This window comes from Agelaius phoeniceus, chromosome 12 (assembly GCF_051311805.1).
Source record: "Agelaius phoeniceus isolate bAgePho1 chromosome 12, bAgePho1.hap1, whole genome shotgun sequence".
Lineage (NCBI taxonomy): Eukaryota > Metazoa > Chordata > Aves > Passeriformes > Icteridae > Agelaius > Agelaius phoeniceus.
Window position 1 is genome coordinate 14,400,431 of NC_135276.1, and position 22,213 is coordinate 14,422,643.

At 41.8% G+C, this 22,213-nt stretch overlaps 1 protein-coding gene across 1 annotated transcript in view; it reads left to right on the forward strand.

Moving 5' to 3' along the window:
* The first annotated feature begins 240 nt into the window (after positions 1-240).
* The window catches only part of GLG1 (golgi glycoprotein 1), an 81,406-nt gene continuing 59,433 nt past the window's right edge, over positions 241-22,213 (forward strand). Inside the window, exon 1 of the mRNA XM_054640559.2 lies at positions 241-597. Within this exon, the coding sequence (XP_054496534.1) occupies positions 286-597 (312 nt within the window). The 5' untranslated portion in view covers positions 241-285. The remainder of the gene's footprint in view (positions 598-22,213) is intronic.

Below are 22,213 nucleotides of genomic sequence, written 5' to 3' on the forward strand. Positions count from 1 at the left end.
CGAGGGGCTGCGAGGCCGCTAGGGAGGTGCTGGAGACCGGCGGGGCGGCGAGGGCCGTCGGGCCCACAGAGCCGCGGTGGTTCCTGAGGTGGCGCCTCGTCCTCCTGAGGCGACAACGGCCGAGGCGGGGCCACCGCGCGTGCTGGAGGAGGGGCCAGAACGGACCACGCCCCCTCACCAGGAAAGGGGCGCGTCCCGCTGGGGCGACGTCACGGGCGCGCTGATTTGCATACGCCGTGCGTGCCGCGGGGTGGGCGGGCAGACGCCGGAGGTGGCGAATCCAAGATGGCGCCGTGCGGACGTGTCCGGAGCCGCTGCCCGGGCCCGGCGCTGCTCCTGCTGCTGGCGCTGGCGGCGCGGCCGGCGGCGTCCAGCCCTGCTGCCGGCGTTGCCGGTCCCGCCGGTGCTCTGCCCGGAGCGGGGCAGCCGGGGGGACCGGGCCCGGCTGCCCCGCGGAGTGCCCGTGGCGGCGGGTCGGGCAGCGGGTGGAAGCTGTCGGAGGAGGCGGTGTGCCGGGAGGACGTGGTGCGGCTCTGCTCCAAGCACAGCTGGGCCAACAACCTCGCCGTGCTCGAGTGCCTGCAGGATGTCCGCGAGGTGAGGGTCGGGCCCGGGGCCGGGCCGGGCCTGCCCGCGGCGGCGAACAAAGAGCCGGGTCCGCGCCCCGCCGCGCCGCCGCCCCGCGTTTCCCTCATGGTTTGTGTTTTAAAGATCGGGGTTTGCGCTGCGGAGCTCCGCCAGAGGAGCGAGCTGCCTGCAGGGTGGCCGTGAGGACTCCGGAGAGCAGCTCCCCTTCATCCGCACCTCGGGGCTCCGCGCTGCCGCCCGCGCAGCGCCCTCCGGGCAGGGAGCGCTCTCGGGGGATGGCTTTGTGTTCTGGCTCCGGTGCCTTGCGGGGTGATTCGTTTCTGGAGGTCTGGGAGAGCCCAGCCCGCGTAGTGCGGAGTGAAGGCGCCGTGCTCGCAACAGCAGTGACCTGAGATGTTTTTTCACATTCGGGTTCCCACCTTCGCCTAAAACTCGGCTTCAGAGGCGGCTGCTTTCCAGTCCTCGGTTGTGCCTGTATGAAACTCGATATATAATCGTTAGACGTAGCTGACTTTATGGGGAGGTTAGCGGGGCAATCTGTGTTGTTCTGAAACACCTGTCGTGAGCAGTTTTAAGTCCAGTTCAAGAAAAAACTGAGTTGCCTCCTCCGAGTCTTCCGGCTCCATCTTTTCATTCATTCCTGGGCTCATTTCGAAGCAGCCTGTGCGGGACGTGCCTTTAGTGAGCCGTCGTGGTCTCGAGGTCTGTGTATTCTTGGCTTCTCTGCTGTAGAATCCGGGAATGCCAGGCTGGGTCAGTTTTAATGGTGTTTTGCCCAATAGGGAATGCGATTAGGAAAAACCTGGGCTCGTTTCTCATCCGTTTTTATGGGGACAGCAGATGGCAGTGGCAATGGTTACTCTAATTGAAGGGAGTCTTGAACCAGTAAGTGTCAGTGATTACTTTTGGCTTAAAATGCAAAGCTAATTTGGATTTTAATCTAACTTCATGTTTTAATTTTGGGTGAGTAGTTAGTAAGACACTCGTGGTAGGTGTTTTCAATGAGTCCTGCTTCAACATCTGTCACAGGTATGAAATGCTCCCATATGTGCTTTATGAGTAACTTGCCCCTTGCTGTTCCTTTCCCCTGTCTGGGATCTTTTGGCCCCATTTTAGGTAGGCATCCTGTCTGAGAGGATCTCGGAAGCTGACCTCACAGGCAGTGCCTCACAAGCTGCCAGCCTGCCAAAAAGGCAAGCTCTTGTTGTTCCTTTCTTTCCAGTTGCATAGCCCCTCCCTACTCTTTTCACAGTTCCAGTGCTTGTTGGTTTTCTGCCATTTTAGCGAGGTGAACTCTTTTGTGGTCTAGTTTATCGGTTTTCTGCTGGAATAGTTTTGTAATTTTTCTGAGTTAAAGCACAGAGGGGGTGAGTGCAGGGCTGGTACACAGGGCTGTGCAGGGAGAGGGATAAGATCAAATCGAAGGTGAAGGAATGTTTTACATCACGCTTTATTTTCAGCAAGTACAAACCCTTATGTTGGCTCTGCATATCTCCTGAGAGAATGTTATGTCTGCTTGTGGTTTTCCTTTTCCCATTCCTAAGCCTGCCTTGATGTCAGTAGTTTGCTGGCTGCTGGTCTTGTCTAGCTGTAGTGCTGCCTGATGCCCAGTGCCGAAGGTGAGTTTTTCCCTGGGTGACATCCCAGGCATCAACAGGACATCTCAGGGCTCTTTTGGATTGAATTTTTTCTCTGGAGGTGTCACTCTGTGGCCTTGTCCTTATTTGTCTGTCAGCCTGCAAAGAGCACTCTCAGCTGGTCTCCACTCTCAGCAGTTTGCCCAGTAACACTGATGTGATGGGCTGCATCCTGACGTAAAAATGACTTCACAGGGTGCTGCTCTGAGAAATAAATTAAAATAGCTGACTTCTGTGTATCCCTACTGTTTAACACTTGATATTTAGACTGTGAATAAAAGTCATGAGTTGTAAACATTGAGTAGCATTTCAGCTGATTGGGAATGGGGTCAGATGTTGTCTCAGACGTTTCCTTTGCATTGGAGATGACGGCAGAGGAAATAAGTGACATATTGACTGTTGTTGATATAACTTTTACTTTTGACTCTAGAGCATCTGACTGCTTGTTTGGATAATACCAGAAAAGTGACAATTACGTTTTAAAATGGGTGAGGATTTATTCTGAGTCATACAGCCCACTTAAAACCAGTCAGGCTATAGTAAGTGGAGATTTGGGGAGTTGTTTTGTGTGATGCTCTCAGTGAGGGCAGTGTGTGGACAGTGCTGCAAGGAGCAGGTAAGATTTTTAGATGCAGTTAGGCTGCAGAAGGAGCCTTTTCTTTCTCTAGATGTTTAAGGTAATCTTACTTTTTTCATAAGAAATGTTTCTCTAAAGTGGAGAAAATTCAGGTTGAAACTGGGAGTGTTACTATGAGGATTATCCATTGATTTTTCTTAGTGTCATACAAGCAGGCTAGGATACTTCTAAATACGAATAACTGGGAGAAACAACTATATGAAACATTCTTTTTCAGTCCATAAAATATAGAGAAAAGAGGTGTTTTGTTAGTCAGTGTGAGTGCAATCACATGGTTTTGGTATCTGCTGATTTCTAGGAGTGGCTGTCTTTGAAGTACATCTTCCCTTGCTTTCATTGGGTAGTTTTAAATCTAAAGGAGCAGGAGTTTTGATTCAATGGTTGACTGGTACAGGAGCCCAACTTGTAAGGCAAATGTTGAAAGAAGTAGTTTAACACAAATATTCAGTAAAGAACAGTCTGGCACAAAGAAAATAGTAAAAAAACCCCAAACTCCCTACCCAAAACCCTACACAAATGAAAAAACCCACCTAAGCCAAACCCCCAAATAGTAAATTTGAAAGTTTTGGTTTTGGGAGGTTATTGGTGGGCTGTCAGTTTAAAGTATTATCAAAAGAGTTATCTAAGCACTGTGTATTTTTAGCATTCTTGAAGAAAAAATAGTTAGATCCCCAGACTGATATCAAATACTTTTTACCACTGATTTTTCCACTGAGTCAAAGAAATGTTTAATTAATGTAGTGCAGAGTCCTCTTTCCTTTTGTAGTAGAAGGATGCTCCTTGATTGTAGAAGGAAATGGTCATGGTCAGAGCTACTCGGCTTAAACATTTTTGACCATAATCAGAAAATAGAGTAAACCCTATTTTTTTGGTGCATTTTGCAGGTGAATTAACTTCCTTCTTGTTAGAAGTATTTATGCACTGGATATATTACACTTTTGGGTGACTTAAATTTTATCATCAAGATTTTAATTATTATTCACATCATTCTATGTCACGATATACAAGGAGTAGAAAGGGGTAGTGTATATGTATATTTTTAAAATTTGTGTTCCAAAGTGATTTTTTTCCTGGAAGGATTCAGGTTGTGAGCCTGTTTCTGGAAAGACTTCAGAGCTTGCATTTCACTGAGCATAGGCTGCAGCCTTTAAGCCCTTTTTTTGTGGGTTGCCTGTTAAACTGATTTGCATGGTGGTTAAAGTATAAATAAACCTATGAAATATTAATATATTTGCTAGGTAACGATTTTTGCTTGATTAATGATGATTTGCATTTGAAGCATGACCAAGTTGTTGAATTTGAGGTGGGAAACATTAAAAGGGATGAAAATAATCTTATCTACTGTGGGTCTCTTATCTGGTTTACTAGTGTAGCATAATTTTACTTTTAAAACCTACATTACATCTGGTTAATTGGTGAGTGAATTTGATACCTTAATTGTTGAGCATTGCCCTTATAAAGATTGTGCAATATTTATAGCATGATATTGTTTTGTATCATGTTAATGCATTAAAGGCTAAGTATTTTTTCTAGACCAAACAGTTGTGGTTAAGATGGGATTAGAGATCAAAGTTTTGGCCTCCTGCTACTTTCTTCATCCTGAGTGGTTCCGTTTCTTTGGTAACTACTTTATGGCAAAGAGAGTGTAATTGAGCCTTAATGCTCTGCCTTCTGGAAAAAATAGGACTCTCCCAGTGCTGCAGATTGCATTAAGAGCAAAACAAGTTACCATGAAGGCTGTGTATTTCAAGAATAGTATTTTTCCTGTTATTTCAGTATTGTACTTGGTGTAAAAGGCCAGAAAATTCATTTGATGTGACTTAATGGACTGAGGAGTGTGTACCATTGACAGGTTGGGAACTGTCATATTTCTTCCATTTAAATGTTTTATTCCTCACTTTGTGTGTACCTGAGCTCCTTAAGTGATCTGATAAAATAGTGTCAGTGAAATTACTTGTTTTAAAATTATATATGGAGAATAGAAACCAGACAGTAATGCATGCTTGGGGTCTTCATCTCTTTGAGTTATACTGTAATTGTAGGAAAAATTGTGTGTTCCCAGTCCTTGTCCTGGTTCTCTAGTGTTTCTACCTTTTTGGTAAATGGATTGGAAATGTAAAGGCTTCCCTTAATCTTTATGCTTGCATTGAGGTAGATGAGTGTGATCTGTCACAGTAGCTCATTTTACTTTATTTTTCCTCTTTTTTATCTCCCTAATTTATTGAGTTCCAGGTCAAAGGTTTTGTTTGACTCAACATATGACATTATGTTATATTTGAGCACGTACTGTTATTCCATCTCTCTGTTTTCCTATGCACAGATGGAGGCTGGCATTTAAAGTTCCTTTTTTGAGAGGTCTCATTTGTGGCAGCAAATGACTGGTTACCTGTCCAGAGCTCCAAGTAATTGAGGGCTGTGGATTATCATAGTGTGAGGTTAGGCTAGTTCTTAGGAAATGCCAGTGATGAAGACACTCCTGGCAGGGTTGACCATCTCTTTCAGCACTTAGGGAGTTTTTTTCCCCAAAATCCCCAGGAATTCTCCCTGGCCTTCAGGTGAGCTGTTTTAAAAAATTGCCTGTTCAAGTTGTAAGAAGCTTCCTGTTCCTTGGCTGGTAAGTGTGTGGCTGTGGGATGGAGGCTGTTCTGGTTCTCTAATCATTATTATTGCAAAGGAGCAGGCAGTTAGTATTCCAGAGGTACTCTTGCAGTGCCTACAGCATTATCATTGGTTCACATACTAACACTCAAAGGGTTGGGTTTTTTTAAAGGCAATGATCAGAAACCTGAAAGATGTACCTTAAGCCTTGCCAAGGGCTTTGCTTACATTTTCCCTTCTTTCTAAAGGATAGTGACCTGCTGATCATTCACAATCTGAAAAGGACATAGGAGTTTAAGAACTGCTACTTTCTTGAGAAAAATAAAAGGATAAAAGGAGAATTCTTACCAATATAGTTGGAGTTGAGCTAACTTAAGGAAAAACTGTGTTGCAGTTTTAAGAGGTTAATTATTGCTCTGTAATTTGGCTCTGTGAGTTGAAGCCTGTGACATCTGAATTAGAAATTTTCAGATACAGTTCTGTCTTAAATGGAATTTAATGAAGAATTTACAATGCTTTGTGGTAGATGCAAATTAATTTGAATTGTGAATACAGTCCCTCCTGCTTTTAAAATTCATGAAATGGAAGATGGACTATCCAAATCAATGGAAGAGAGTGGCTGGACCTAGGAGAAATGAATGAGATGATTAAGTTTTGAAAAACGCATGAGCAACAGGAAGGCAAGGAGCACTGAAGATTTTTCTCCTGAAGCTTGGCTTCTTACCCAAGATCAGCTGCATTTTTATTCTGAGGTTCTCTTTTTCCCTTCTGTTTGGATAGTGTAAGCCCAGTTTCCTCCTGGCTTTTGTAGTTAAGTCTTAAAGTAAAATACTAAATATGCTTTAAAAGTTTGATTTGTTTTTAGGTTGGTTACTTTGGCATCAGCCTTTGGCTTCATCTCAGGATGAAGAATATTTAAAAGTACTCTTTTCTTCTTGCTGAAGCCATATGTGAGCTGAATAGAGGGGAAGATGGTCTCTCATTCCAGGTGCTGGGCTGAATGTCTTGTGAACAGAGCATTGAGCACAGGTTTAGTCCTTCATATCCTTTTTCTTATCAAAGAGAATTATTTTTGTGAGGTTTTTTTAGGGGGTGGATTTGTTTTCCTTTATTCTGTGCTGTTCTTGGCAGGCTGCTACTTGTGGTAGCAGGTTGTATATCAGTTTGGCCTGGGATGTTTGGCTCAGTAAAAGAGATTATCTTACAGGTCTGCTTCCTCCAGCAGGCTGGCACTGCTGGCCTGCTGCAGCTCTGCATACCAAGGAGAAAAGGAGGGGAAATACAAGGCAAGAAATAAAGTTCCATGCAGGCTGTGCAGCCTGGGCTTGGCTCAGGGTGCACTGAGAAAGCCAGGAGGGAGGGGGGAGGTGATTTCCTGAGCTAAATAGCTGAATATATAGAAAAGCAAAGGCTTGGTCAGTTGTTACAGTACAGACAGGTACAGCCAGGCTGTGTTTTGCATGCACTCTCTCCTTCCCTTGTGCTGGAGGAAAGGAGATCTCTCTGGTGCTGCTTTGGGTTGTCATGGTTGGAACAGAATGTTTTGAAGAGGGATTATTCTTGGCAAATAAAGTACTGTATTTGTTTTCTAGTGCAGAGATGACTAGGTGTTCTTTATAGTGTAGCTTTCCTGCATGCATGCACCACTTTTCCAGTGGATTCTGCTTCTTTGGTCTTGGGAAAATGCACACTTGCTTTGGAAAAAGCTTTGCAGTTATTCTTCCTAATAATATACCCCAAAGAATTAGATGAATAAAAGGGCTAGGTAATTGCCTTTTTATTTGAAATCTTGCTTTAAAATAGTTTTTTCTTTTTGATCTTCTGACTAATTCAATTTTAAAGTCTGTGAAGTTGGTTGCTATGGCACTAAAATTTTTCAATTCTGTTAGCTGATAATTTTCTGTTATCATGGGATACCTTGATTTTCTGGATGCTCAGTTTATCAGTATCCATCACAGTGCATTAAGTAAAGAGCAGAGATCCTGTTTTCCCTGGTGCTAGCTTGTGGCATAATTGCAACCTTTTTTCATCAAGACAAGAGATAAAAACCCATCCTGTTCCACTTCTGAGCAGGGGTGACATTCATAAAAACTGTCCTGGAATGCTGGTGTCTGAATGTCTGCAGCTCTGAGCTGAGGAATCTCCTTCAGGAGTTAGAGGTGTCCTTTTTCTCTGTGCTGTCTTTAAGGATTTTGTGCATGAGTTTATTTAATTTTTTTCCCTTTACATAAGTGTGTCTTGTAGATCTTACAGCTTTGTGAGCTTAGGTTTCACCTGTTAGCATTAGAGTGCATTTCTTGTTTGCAATGTCTGCAATTTTGCCTTAAACTGAACACCTGATGCCTTTAGTAACAGAAGCCTAAAGCCTAAAGGTATACATGGAATGTCCCTTTTGCCAAGTAACACCATAGGGAAAAATGACCATCATCATGCAGAACAGAAATGACTATATGCTGCATTTGTTTTTTTGGGTTTTTTTTTGTGTGTGTTTACCTGAAGCAATGCATTGCTGAGAATTGCTGATATGGCAAAAGGTAGTTAATGTAATGTTTTCCTGGTTTCTCTACATACCTGGAGTATTTTACTCCTTTCCTAGTGGTAGAACTGTGTGCTCTTTTGTGGAAAACTTCTTGTAGTTTCCTTAGTTGATTCTCAGGAGTTTTAAATCTCTTTTGGAGAATGCAAGTGGTTATGCTGATGTAATTAAGTACTTATATGTAACAGTGTGGGTTAATACCAAATAGCTCTTATAGCCCTGCTATGCAAAATCAATCAGGCAAATGTGCTGTCTTTTGTTTAAAAAGTAATGACTAGCTTAATCTGGTAGCAAGTTTGCTGTCTAGATCTTTTGAATCTTAATAGGAAGCTCACCAGCCTTCATCATGCTCAGTAGTTTGCTAATTGAGGCTTTCTTTTCTACACTGTTCTGTTATTGCAGGCTAAAATACTTCGCACCAAGTGAACTGCAAAACAAACTCAGCAGAGCATGCATTCTTCTAAGTGTTGAAGTAATTGCCCTACAAAAAGGTTTTGATGGAATTAAACAAAAGACAGCAAACCCAAACCTGCTTGGCTTATGGACTTTCTGTGACAGTCCAGATTTGATTTGAGCTGAGTCAACTTTAGTTCGGCTGTTCTCAGCTGAGTTGAAATAACATCTGGAAGAAACTTGCAGTAAAGCTCTTTCCTTATCAAGGTGATTTTGGGGATTATATCTGTCTCTGTGGCCTATGTACGTTGCAAAATCAGAAAAATTAACTACTTTCAAAGAAAATCACTGCAACTCTGCAGTTGTCATAATTTGCAACAGGAATTGTTCACGAGACTGCAGTTCTTCAGCTGTGTTCATGGTGATCTAAACAAATCAATATTAATGTGATCCTCTTGTAAAATTCAGACAGGCTAGTCAAAATTGTCCCCATCTATACAAGGCCCTGATTAACTGCAGGTGCAGAGAACTGTTGATTCTAGTTTTATGTGTCAAGCATTTTATTTTGTTATTCACTTATGACATTGTGTTGACTTGGATGCTTTTTTGGTGATAGAATTGTAGAACCATAGGGTGGTTGGAAGGGAGCTTAAAGCTTGTCTCATGGACACAAACACCTTCCACTAGATCAGGTTGCTCCAAGTCCCTGCACAATTCCAGGGATGAGGCATCCACAAATTCCCTTCAACTAACAGCCCCAATTCCTTTCTTGACTTTTCCTTTTGAACTGCTTCTAGGAACACACACTGTTTTTTGCTTCAAAATCTGAGATGTGTGAGGGGTGGATCTCTCATTATGACACAGGTATTCAAATTTGTGTTAGCATCTGTCTTAACTTTCTGAAGTCTATAGAGCTGACTCTGCAGCAGAGGTCAAAGATTTTGTGACTGTAGTAACATTGCTTGCTTTTTAACTGGAGGCTTCCAGGCAGTGATCAACACCCATCTTCAATTGTTTCTGATCGGTTGTATGAAGCACCACCAGGTTTTAAAGCTAAAAAAAAGGAAAAGGTTGAAACAGTTTTTATGTTGTAAATCTTTCCTGCATTTTTATGAAACAGAGTGCTGGAATGAGACTCCCATGGTGTATGCCTGTCCTGTCTCTAGGAATCACCTGGGAAGGGATGCTTCTAGGGAGCATTTCCCTCTACTGATTCACATCTCTGAAGATGTACACTCATTTTAATGTTACTGTTAATAGCCTTAATTAGATGTATATGTCCTGCTAGCTGTAGGAATGATGGGATTCTGTACTTCCCTCACAGAATACAAAGCTTTGCAGTGTTTCATGTTTTTCCTTTGTTGTCTGTGCTGTAGCAGACATACACATATGGTGAACCATCACTGATAATGCTCTCACCTCTGACTCCAGAAATAGCAGCACTGTCTTGGGCAGAGCTGCCTGGAATAATGCAGGGTTTGTTCCAGCTCAGGCACTCAGCAGTGTGGCTTGAGCTTGTCCACATCAAATCCTTCTCACGTGCTCTGAGGCTATGTTGGCTTCCTTTCCATGAGCAACTCACAGGTAATGCTTACACAAAGTGGAAAAACATACAGCAAACCACAAACTACAGGGTTGTTGGTTTCCCTCCCCTCCTCCAGGCATTTGTGAAGACTTCCAGCATCCTCTTCTATAAAACCATAGTCTAAACTTGTTCTGCTAGGGAGGGTGTTGATGGAATTTAAATGCTTCTCTTTGTATGTCAGGTCTTCCCAAAGTAATTTCCCCATATACTTTCCTCCCTCGAGGCATTCCAGTGAAACCCATCATAACTTTGTGATGGTCTCCAAGATTGTTTAGTAAATGTTATCCTCTAATGTCAATTTTACTCACTGAGGTTCACAGTATCTTAGAATACTTGAAAAAGACATTTTCTAAGAAACTTTCTAAGAATGCTGGAGAGCTCAGGTGGGCTCAGGTGGGCATGAAGCCAGGAGGAAGATTCAACTTGAATTTCTCTGTTGTATAGTTGGAAGAGAAGATGAGAATCAGTGCTCACTTAACCTGCTGGGTTTTATCCTATCACAGTTGTGTTATCCAGAGTGGTGTCTGGATTGGTTTAGGGGAAATGGAATAGCTAAAACATTTCTATTGCTTAGAGCTGTACATCATGAATAACTTTTAATAATGTGGCAGCATATTGTTGTCATCTTCAAGTGATCATTTGTCAGTTGAGAGTAGGAGTTTAATCTCTGACTGTAAACATGTGCTTTGCTGCTGGGATCACAAATTTGGAATTAGGATCTTGCCTAGGAGATCAAAGTTTTAGGTTAAAAAAAAATCCCTTCTGTGAACCTAATATGAAGCTATTTGAGCAAGAATGGTAAAAAAGGAAGGTGTTAAGAAAAGGCAGCAGAGTAGCTTAGAGGCTGTTAGACATTACAGTATTGGAGAACCTTTGTATATCTTAAAATATTTGTCTCAAGTTTTAAGGCAGAGTATTATTTCATATGTTGTGATTGTTATGATTTTAAATTGGGCCAGAAGACTCTTTCTGAACTGAGCTTTTTTCCTCAGGAGCCATTTAAAATAAACTTGTGGAGGCTGGCTTATGTTATGATCCACTACTATGGAAGCCAGTGCTTCTGAAAGTAGTCCTAAATAGCCCTTTTGGGCTTTGGTATGGTTTTCTAAGTTCTTTCTTTGTATGTTACACACTTCTTTTAGCATTAAAAGCTATAAAATATGTCAAGAGATCATATTTGAAGAGTATCTAAAATATTGCCTCAAAGCCATCAAAACACTGCACATGAGTAAAATTTGGGCAGTGTGAGTACAGTGCTATTCGCTCTCATATTTGTAGAGCTCATTGCTTTGTTCTGCCTTTTGATCAAACCATCTGCCAATGGATCAAACCTCTCTGGGCTTTGATCCATTGGTAGCACTTCAGACCTGAATCCAGGCCTTCAGCAATGAGCTTCCTCCTGGTGAATCTGAAGCCACGTGGACAGGGAAGCTGCATGGGTTGTTAGGAGATGAGCATCTTTATCCAAGGAGGTTGGGGCAGATGGAGAATTGAACAGCACAGCCACTTCCCGTGTCATGAAGCCCCCTTGAAGCAGAGGGAAGGACAATGTCAGGGTTATTCTCTTTAGAAACTGCTGTGCAGAAGCTGAGAGGATGCAGCCACAGGCTGACAGTGCTCTTTGCCATTGTTTTCCAGCTGGGACTCTTGCCTCTCATGGGATACTAGAGCAGTGGGCTTGTGTTGAGCAGCTGAGCCTGTAGCCATCATTAACAACCAAAGTGGACACTGTTTTTGTTTGGTTGTTTGTTTTAGCTTGGAATTTTTCATATGATTCAAAACTATGCTAGTCAAGTCATCTAATTAAGACTTTCCAGAGCAAAGTACAGGAACAATCATTCCAGCTTGTTCTTGTCTGGAAGGTACATATTTTCATAGCAATAAACTGTAATATTCCTGATAACACTGATAAATCACACAATTGGTGGTGATTGTGAAAGCAGTAGCTGGGAAAAATACTCATTTTGCAGAGAAACAAACAAGAGACTTTGATTAGAATTTCTTGGATCTCATAGCATATTGCTGGGATTTTGTCCATGGAAGGATTTATCTTGAAGTTCCAAGGTTTTCAGTTGGACATAGTAACAACAGAAAGATGTTGCCTTTCCTTGGAAGAGGAACACGATCAGGTGGAAATTCCAGAATAACAGTGACTTGGAGGGTATAGAAATCCTTTCTGTCCTGGTGTTCCAGGCAGTGGTAGTTGTTAGCTGCTCCCTGACTACAGCACATCTTGCACCTTGAGCAAGGTGTGTGAGCAGGAGAGCAACTTCCACATCAGTTCCCATTTCTGTGGAGTTTCCTGTAGAGCCATCCAGTTTGCCTGGATGAGAGGTGGGGTAGGATCCTGCAACACTTTGGGAGCTGCTGGTTCAAATAACTGTGCTTTGGTTTCCTGAGCTGCAGCACTTTGGCAGCACTGGAGTGGTGTGCAGGCTGAGAGCGTGGGCTGGCAGTGAGTCTGTCTCCTTGCCATGAGCAGAGGTGAGCTTTGCTGGAGTTTGTTTTTACTTTTCAGTGTGGCATGTTCCGAAACAGTTGAGCTTTGCCCCTACAGTCCTGGGAATGAGTAGTGTCTCTTCTTAATCATGAGCAGATTGCATTGGGTTTTTTTTAATTAGACTCTCACCTGGATGATTCTATAATTCTTTGTTTGTTCTTCCTTACAATAAAAGATATGAACATGTTTAACATTTTCTTGCAAGACTTGCTGTATCAAAAGATAACAGGACCCTGTGTGTCAGTCTGAGTTACTCCACGTTTGACATCCTTTCTTGCAGTCTGTTGCTAGCTTTAATCCATGGAAATGCTTTGTAAAAATATGGAACAATTTCTTTTGCCTGTAGCATCTCAGAGTCTTAAAAACATTGTGGGATTGAAATGGTGCTTCATCCTTCTTTTAGAACAAATGTGCTGCATATTTTAGTCCAAAAGGAATTTTAGGACTAAAAGAGTGGTAATATGCTATTTCTCTACGAAAATGCCTGAGGCTCTCATGAAACAGCATTGTGGAGGAATGTATTTGTTCTTAGTTTTGATACTCACATGCCTGGTAAATATTTAGGATTTGATTGCCATAGGCATTCCTCTTCCCTGAAAACTGCAACTCCTCCTTTTAATGTGACAGAGATACCCTGGGAATAGTTGTGGAGGAGGGAAGGGGCACAGACAGCTTGTCCTCAAATTCTCTAGATGATGTGTCTTGCCAAGTTTCTGGCAAATGTTTATGAAGTTGCACGTAACCTGCAGCAGTCAGTGGATCTGCTTGGGAGTGTAAGAGCCTGAGGTACATGTGTGATGAATATGCTCATGACTTTGGGAATTCTGCAGTGCTCCCTTGGCTCTAACACTGTGGATGCATTTGGGTAGTTTTATCAATGAAACTCCCTGTTGAGAAGAAAGTGCTTGCTGAGGAAAACAACAGATAAAGTTACCAAAATAACCCTTGCTCCCTGGAGAGCTGCTGGAGGAGGGAAGAGTCTTGTCAGTCACACTTGGATTTGAATAACATGACATAACATCCTATCAAATGGTTTAGGGTGAATGGAGCAGGGGGGCTGCACTGCCAGTCCCTCAGGCTTGCTTTGTGTTCAGAGCTTGGTTGCTTGGGAAGGATGCGTGGGATTGAAATGTTAAATTAAGTGTAATAGTTTTAAATCTTGGCATGTGTCAGGCTTGTCCAAGTTTAAATAAATTGAGTGCAGAACTAAAATGATGTGCATCTCTTATGTGGATAAGAGATGCTGTAGTTGACTAATTGGTACATATGTGAGTGGGGCCCAGCTTTACATAAGGTGTTTGATTTTTTGCAGAATACCCTTGTGAACCTGAGTATATTTTCTTCCTCTGAGCTATTAAACAAGTTGTGAGTTATCTGGTTTTTTTTTTTTTTTATTTCTTAAAAACAAAAAGACTCCCTAGTTGACTTTATTTATGCTGTTTGACCATTTACTTTTTTTTGAGGAAAGTGTGTCCTAAATGTTGATTTTGGTGGGTGTTTCAAGTAGTTTATCCTGAAAGTCTGAGGCAGTACTTTTGTAGAGAGCAGAGGCAGTTGGCTCTGTCTGCAGAATGACATGCAGGACCATATTGGTCCATCCAATTCAGTAGTGAGTTCTGTGGCAGGTGGGGAATGTATTCTAGAGATGTGTCAGCAGTTACAGCTAAAATTGCCCTTTGAGGATTTGGGATTTCCCTATTCCCAGAAGGAGAGACAGCTTTAGCTAGGATATCTTTAGTAACAGTCTTTCTTTTGTTTGTTTAGGGAGTGAGCTGACCTGTCTGGTCACTCATCCAGAAATGTTTCAACATGAGTTTCTGAATGAGGTGATCAGCTCTTCTCCTGGGAGTGGTTCCTCTGGATAAAATGGTGCATGTTTGGTACAGCTTTCAAGTATTCCATGCAACTTTTGCAGCCTAAGATCTTGCTGCAGTGGTTTGGAAACAAATGAGGCAAATCTGTTTGGTCACAGAGCTTTTCTCTGTTCTAATGCTCATTCTTGAAGAAGGGATGGCCTCAAAGATGTATTTTGCTGGTTTGGGGAAGGAGTGGATAAGTACTGTGTTTCAGCTGGTAGAAAATTTAGTTTGTCCTCTTCTAACACTGCACACTGTGGCATTCAGTAGTGCCAGTAATAATATGGGCCAGTTGTATATTTATTTTAGACTTTTCCCTTCTGAACCAAGTATTTATTTATCCTGTATCAGGGCAAGATGATTAAAAGCTTATAATGAACTTTTCCTGGAAGTTTTTTCTGCTTTTACTAGTGCCTTGTTTGTAAGGTCAGCATTCCCTGGAGGTTTGCATGCTTCAGCCAGCCCTTGATACACATTTGTTGCTCTTGTCCTGCTTTTGATGCTGTCTTTGTGATGTGTTAAAACCTCTGCAGAGTGCTTTGAGAGAGCATTCCTGGGAAAGCCATGTCTGGCTTTATTCTGTCATGCCTTGTGACACTCCTAGGAAGAGCGTTTTTGGGAGAAGCTGAAGTGTGATGCCTTACTGGCTAAGCCAGGCTGCTTCAGGTGTTCACCTCTCTTAAGGTGAGGTTAAGAGTCTTGGAGCTGAGTGGATAGAGAAAAATCCCCTAAAAAAGCATGTTAGCATGAGCACCCATACTCCGGAGGGGAAATGAGGCATGGTGTTAGGACTAGGCATTGCATGTTACCATCATAAGCTGTGGTGATGGGTAACAGCTGGGTGTCTGGGCACCTGATGGACTGAGCACTGATGTGACTCAGAAGCAGATTAAATCCAGGGATAATAAATTTCTAATAGTTTTCTGCTTCACTGCTAAAGGCTGCTGCTCCCCTGGCCAGGACAGCTGAACAAAACAACAGCTTTTGTTCAGGGAGAATGGGAGTGGGTTCCAGTGCACTTGAATGTGAGTGCCAGTGCTTAGGAGTAGCTTCAGGTGTTTCAGTAGTCCCTGCTCCAGAGAAGCTCATCCTTGGAGAGGTTTGAACAGTGTCAACTCATCCAGGTAAAACCTGGGTGACTGAAGTCCTTCTTGAGGAGCGTGGTAGTAAAGTCAAGGAGGAGATGTTTCATTTCCATGTAATGAAAATAGGGCAAAGACTTAGTGAAGCCTTGGGAAAAGATTTCCATATTATAGGAAACTGGGCTTAAAGGGGTTAAAATTTATACCTGGGGCACGTGGCTGGGTAAATTAATTCAGATTAAATATCTAGGGAAGCTAATGAAAACATGTTTTAATGAACCCTGACTAATTACTCTATTTAAAGTTCTTGATCAATACCCAGGAGATCTCAAACTGCTTTAAGATTGTTTTTTAAAAAAAACCTGCACATATATGTATTTTAAGTCTTCTGCATAACATCAAAACAACTGGAGTTACTTACTTTGTAGACTTCTGGTTTACCAGGGCTGTATAATATTTGGAGGTGGTCTGTAAATTAAAGCTGAAGACTTCAGCATTTTCAAAAGTATTAATTGTGAATTTTCAATGGGAAGTGGAAAGGAATAAATGGGCTTAAGGGAGCAGATACTAGGACAGAACAGAATTTCTGGAATAATCTGTGGTCTAAGAGTGTGACAAGGCAGCTGGGTGTGGTTTTCTAAGAGAGGAAAGAGTTCTTGTAAATACTTGCTGGTGCAAGTGACCTAAATAAAGACCACCTCTTACTCAGAACCTTCATTTTCTTCAGAATACTGTGCATGAATTTCAGTGGACTCAACGTTAATATTAAATAGAAATATCAGGCAGGCAGCCTTACCCTGAAGGGATAAACTACTGTCTTTAAATTGGTTCATATTAAGGAAGTGGGGATATGTTTAGTCTTTTCTGATTGAGCTAATTAGCAAAACTGCATTGTGTGTTCATAGTTAATACATCCCTGTGTGTGCAAATGGATAATGAATGCATGACCAAGCTTAGGAAAGGTAACTCTTCAGCAAACAACCTGCAACACTGTCTCCTTGAGGCTTGCTTTGTGCAATCTCCTGGTGTTGTGTGACAACTGCCAAGTCTGTCAGACAGAAGGGTTTTATTCCTGTCTGTATTCAACCCAGTGCAGCTTTTGGTCTCCCCTTGGTAGCAACACTGATTTTATCAATGTAAAAGCGTCTTTGCACCCTGCTTTGACTGACATGGTGAGGGACTGGCTGTGCACAGGAAGGCTTCAGCAGCTGTCAGATGCACTAGTGCTGCACTGCTTAAAGCCTTGCCCTCTTCCTGTGCTTTGGTGGCACAGGGGCCCAAGGAGCAGCATGATCCTTGAAAAAGGAGTTAGAAGTGATCTCATTAAGGGAATCCCAGGTATTGTTCTCTGTATTGATGAAGGTCAGGTCACACTAACTTAAAACCACCCACAAACCCCACATTGTAGGTCTTGATGAAGATTGTAAACCCTCACAGGCTCCCACTGAAATGATTTAGTGGTTATTGGGCTGACTGAGTGGATTCTTTGTCTGGGAGCTTTTCAAAACTGAAATTGGCAATTAGTTGGAGGAGCCATTTCTGAGGTATGAACAGTGTGCTCAAAAGCTTTTTAATTACATCCCAAAATTTGTTTTATGGTAGAAAACTTGAGATGGAAGTTGTCACTTGCAGCCAGGGAAACCAGAGCTCAGCTGGGTCTTGAACTTCGCAAGAGGGAAATTCCTGGAGCAGGCAGTGAGCAAACAGGGGCAAGGGATAACACAGAAATCATGGGACTTTGTGGCAGAATCCTGTTTTTCCCCCTTTTACAGAAAACCAAACACACCCTTCTCATAAGTTTAACATCCCCCATTCTGTGCTGTCTGAAAGCTGCAGCTGTGTAATGTTGTGTTAGCATACTGTTTCCTTGAAGTTCTTGGAAAGATCACAAGATTGAAAAATAGCCAATAAACATGGCTCTCCATATTTCTCAAGAAAAGAGTGGGATAGTTGGAATGTTATACTTTAGTGTCATTGTAGAGCTGGTTTTCCATGTTCTCTTATCTGCCCTTTAATGTTGTTGCTTTTGTGCCTAACTCTTGTCTGCTTTGTTTCATTGCTGATACATCTCTTGTTTAAATAAGGAAAAAGCCCCTGTTACATTATCAAGAGATTGCTCAAGCATGACTAGAGATAAAATTAACTAACAAGTCAGTTCTCTGTGAGGAGTGGCTTCAAATGATGGCTCACATTCCCATGCTGAAAATGGCCTGAGGCAGTGATATAAAAAGACAGGGGTGGGCATGGGATACCAGCTGGAGTGAAACCTTTCATCCACTGGTGGATATGAAGGGATGAGATCTAACCTTAACCAGAAGATGTCTTTCTTTGTATGCAGAAGTTTAACAATTCTTTCACAATTATCATTCCTCAGGGCTTTCTGTGCTCGTGCAATTCAAAGCCAGTCTGGCTTGTGGCCTTTATGGGGCCTTTATGAACAGCCTCAGCAAATGATTGTAATCACAGTGATTGTTTCCTGCAATCTTGTTAGTCTCCAGCAAGAAGGTGGGGATCAGATACAGACAGGGTTTCTAGCTGCTGGGTTTACTGATTTTCTTTTTTTTCTTTTTTTTAATACCCTTTTCACCTCAATTCTCCTGGAATTTCTGAAGCAAAGAAGCTTCTGTACAGCTGTGATCACATCAAAGCCTTCAAGTATATGAACAAATCTTTTGAGAACAGGCAAATCTGTTCAGTAGTTTTACTGCAGTGAATTCCTAGTGTAGGTCCCAAGTACTGGCTGAAGGATTTTCTCTCTGTGTGATTTGGTGTCTGCTTGGATTTCCAATGGCAACTGCTGTGCTGGTGAAAATCATGTGTCTACTTGATGTCCTCCTAGGAAACATGTAGAAAAGGCCATAGCCATTCTGACTTCTAGGAACAAAAGTGATGAGTTAGCACAGTAACAGTACCTCTTTTTCATCTTTTCCTGCTTAATTTTCTGTAGATCTGTGGCTAATAATATTACAGAATTTTATGTTTTTCCTCAACCTCTTAGGTAGTTGAAACAAATGGTTGGTTTTTTTTTTGTTTTTTTTTTTTTTTTTTGTTTTTTTTTTGTTTTTTTTTTTTTTTGTTTTGTTTTTTGTTTTTTTTTTTTTTTTGTTTTTTTTTTTGGTTTTTTTTTTTTTTTTTTTGTTAATGGGTCATCTACTGGCAATTGTATTCAATGATGTAAGTATTATTAAAGAGGCAACACAACTGGTGATCCACAGGTTGGTATATTGATGATTGTGTTCAGATATGTGCTTAATTCAGTGTTAAAGCCAGATGTCTTGATGTGTCACTGTATGCAGACTCCTTTACAGGTTGTCTGCAAGTAGTTCAAAAGTTGGTGCTTCTTTAAATAAACCTTGCAGTCAGCTCAGATGGTGTAAAATTATTTTCTTGAATTTCACAGCAGCCTTACATTCTCTTGCAAGTTTATTGTGGATCCCATCTTTGAGTTTTAGTTCATTCAACTAGTTTGTGTGTGCATGCAATATTTCCTTTGCTGGATTTTGAGGACCTCTTGTGCCATGTCTTGTTGCTGTGCTTAGTTAAGCCAGTTGAGCTGCTGGCAGGACCAAGCTTTGAACTCAACTCCTGATGGAGCAGCAGATTGCAGGGTGGACCCAAAACTTTGATTGACCTTTAACTTGAACAGCCCAGCTCCTTAGGCAGTGGCACTGGTGATGGTGTTCAGGATGAACAAAGATGGGGATGTGTAAAGAGTGGAGCAGAGTGGATCCTAGAGCCTGGTTTGAACAGCTGTGTTTCATTCAGTGTTTGGTCTCCAAGCAGCATCCGAGCCCCACAGGCAAAATGGGCAAGGAGCTCTGAAGGACTTCTTAGATCAGTCTTAAACACTTGAGAGTGCCTCTTAGAAGCACAAAAGTTGTACATGAACCTCAGCATCTGGAAGTCTTTATTCAAGTCCATCAGCTTATGGATATCCTGAAAATTGAAGATAACGGTGTAGTGCTAAAATGAGGTAGAGCCTTGTAGTAGTATTTTTGTCTGTTTCGAAATAATTTGAAAGTTATTGTCTGATAATGTCAAGTGACCAGTCTTGGAAGTTCTGGAGAAAATGAAATGATTTCTCAGAAGCTGAGGTGCCAGTGAGTCTAATGTATGACAAACAGTAGCCGTATTTCAGTTTTATTAGGCTTGGCAACATAACACCTCTACACCAAGCTGAAGGGGCATTTGATTTAAGCATAACACTCTAAGTGTTAGCATATAAAAGAAGATTCAAAGAGAGAGGATGCTATAGAGTGTGTTTCCAGGAAGTTAAAATGTCCATAACACCTTCTCTCCTTGCTGCCTCCTGTCTCCTTAATCCTGCCACTGCCAGTGAATGTGACCACTGGGCAGAACTGGAGGAACGTGCAGACTTGAGAGCTGCACAGACCTAACCAGTTGCTAAGCTTTCTCTCTGGCATACTCTAACAATGCTTTTCTTTCAGGCTTACTCTGTTTAATTTTGTACTGTGGTAAAAGGAGGCTTTCTAGTTAGACTAATTTACCATTGTTTTCTCTAGCATTGCACAGACTTGCATATTTGTTTTGCTCGTCTCATAAGATATCTGATATTAAACCACTTTTAGTTTTTCCAGATCTGAGATAGGCCAGTATTGAAATGCATGCTCAGTCAGTGAAAGGATCACCCTGATATACTGTAAACTTCTGGATGGGAAAATGTCCTTAAAAGAAGGATATAGACTTTATGGAAATGTGTCATTGTCCTTTCCAGTCAGTACAGAAGGGTTGTCTGGTGCAATTTTCTGGTGACCTGTTTCTAATTAACATGCAAATTAACTGCTTGGTGCTGGAAATCAGGATTGCAAATACAAAGTGCTAATATGCGTTAGGCTGGCTGGGAAATCCCCGGCATCTGTTAAAGCTCCAGCACTGTCTGTCTGCCTTGTGTTTGCAGCTGCCTGCAGAGCGGTTCCCTCTGGAGAAAGCCACTGCAACCTGCTGTTAGTCGGCTCCTTTGTCTCACTTTAAAGAGAACAGGTTTTAATTTTGTGATGTTGATGCTTATTGCCTCACGTAGGGAGTCGTTTGAGTGTACTTAGAGCCCTGGTTCACCAAAACTGGCTGTCGTGAAAACAGTCAAGATGAGCTACTTCAGTTATTTCCCCAGAGGAATTGCAGTGTTTAATGAAATAACTTACTTCTTTGTACTAGTGTTACAAGTGCCAACTAAATGAAGAAATTAGCATATTTATTAGTGCTTGTCATCACTTAAAATTTGGGTTTTCATTAAATGCAGCTGTATGATTTTATATTTAGAAAGTGACTTTGATCTAACAGGTAGAGATGATTAATTTAGTAAAGGTCTGGTCAAAAGTACGGTTGTACATTTCTCCTTGAAGCATCTGCTTATTTTCATGCTGCAAAACATCTTATTTTTCCTCTTCAGCATCTTTGTGCCAGCATTACCTACTACCAATGACTGTAACAGCTGATTTAGTAACACATTTTGGCACAAGCTGTATAAGGTACAATAAAACTCCACTTGATTTTTGCATCACAGCTTGTTTCTAGTGCTGGCAGTTGAGAGAAACCTTTTGTGCAAAGTGGGCAAATTTCAAGTGAAAAAAATGAAGCAAAAAAGTCCTTAAAACCCCTTTTCTTCATCAAAATGCAGCTGAAACTTGAGCTTTGTAAGAGAATTATGTTGAAACATCAAACTGTCCACAAAATTTGGTCTATTTTTAAGTGGAGGAAAAATCACTTTTAGTTGTGCAAGTCAGTTCAAAGAGTTAAGAAGTGTTTTGTTTGCAGACTCAGCTCTCTGAATTCCCCCAGAGCAGGTTGTCATCCTGTTTCCTGTGAGCTCGCTCTGGCAGAAACAGTGGGAGTGTGTGTAGTCAGTCCCAATCTGCCCCATCCCAAGTATCACTAAACTACACCAGTAAAGGTGTCTGGAAGGGAATCTGTCTGAAATTTTGTACTATCAAGGTGGGGTGAAGTAGTAACAAAAATACTTCTGTAAAAAAAAAATGTAGCTCAGATTAGCATGGAGGCTGTTAATGAGCCTAAGTAAAAAGAAAGACTTCTGAAAAAAACAGCATGAATTACTTTTTAATTCAGGGGTGTTCTTGCCTAGACTGTACTTTTTTTCAGGAGATGCTATAAATCTGCCTGAGAAGAATGAAAGCATTTCAGCAAACCTCCTGTCGGCACTTTGCACCGTGCTGCTGCTGTGTACAGCATGAACACCACAGCTTTTCTGGCTCTCCTGTCTTCACAGTGCAAAGCCTCACTCTGCTAATCCTGCTTCCACTGAAACTTTAAATAGAAGGTGAGGAAGAGGGATCAAGTCTCCAGTTCAAATAATTGATGGATTAACTCTGATTTGCTTATCTCAGAGGGCAGTAAGAACTGGCTTCCAGTGGTGAGCCCCACCTGCATTAGGAGCATCTTGCTTGTCCTGACAAGGTTTCCTGCTGCACACTCATTGAAGGAGGCAGGCTTCCAGAAATATGTGGGAAACTACCTGGGTGTTTTAGAGGGTGTCTTACTCCAAAAGTCAGCAAACTTAGTGCCAAGTCTGTGCAATTGGTTTTGCAGGGAAATTTCCTATTCCAGATGTGTGATAATTCCATGCTGAATCTTGTCCTCCAGTTCTGAAGTTGAACTGAGTACTTGTGGTAACTTGCTGAGTTAAAAATACTCAGCTAGTATTTCCCCTTAGACCAGGCAGAGCATTTTGCATCCACCTCCCCCTTTCCTAAAAGCAAGCCACAATTAATCTTGGTTTCCAAAAGCAATTTTTATTTATGGAGTTGCAGAGCTCTCATTTGCCTA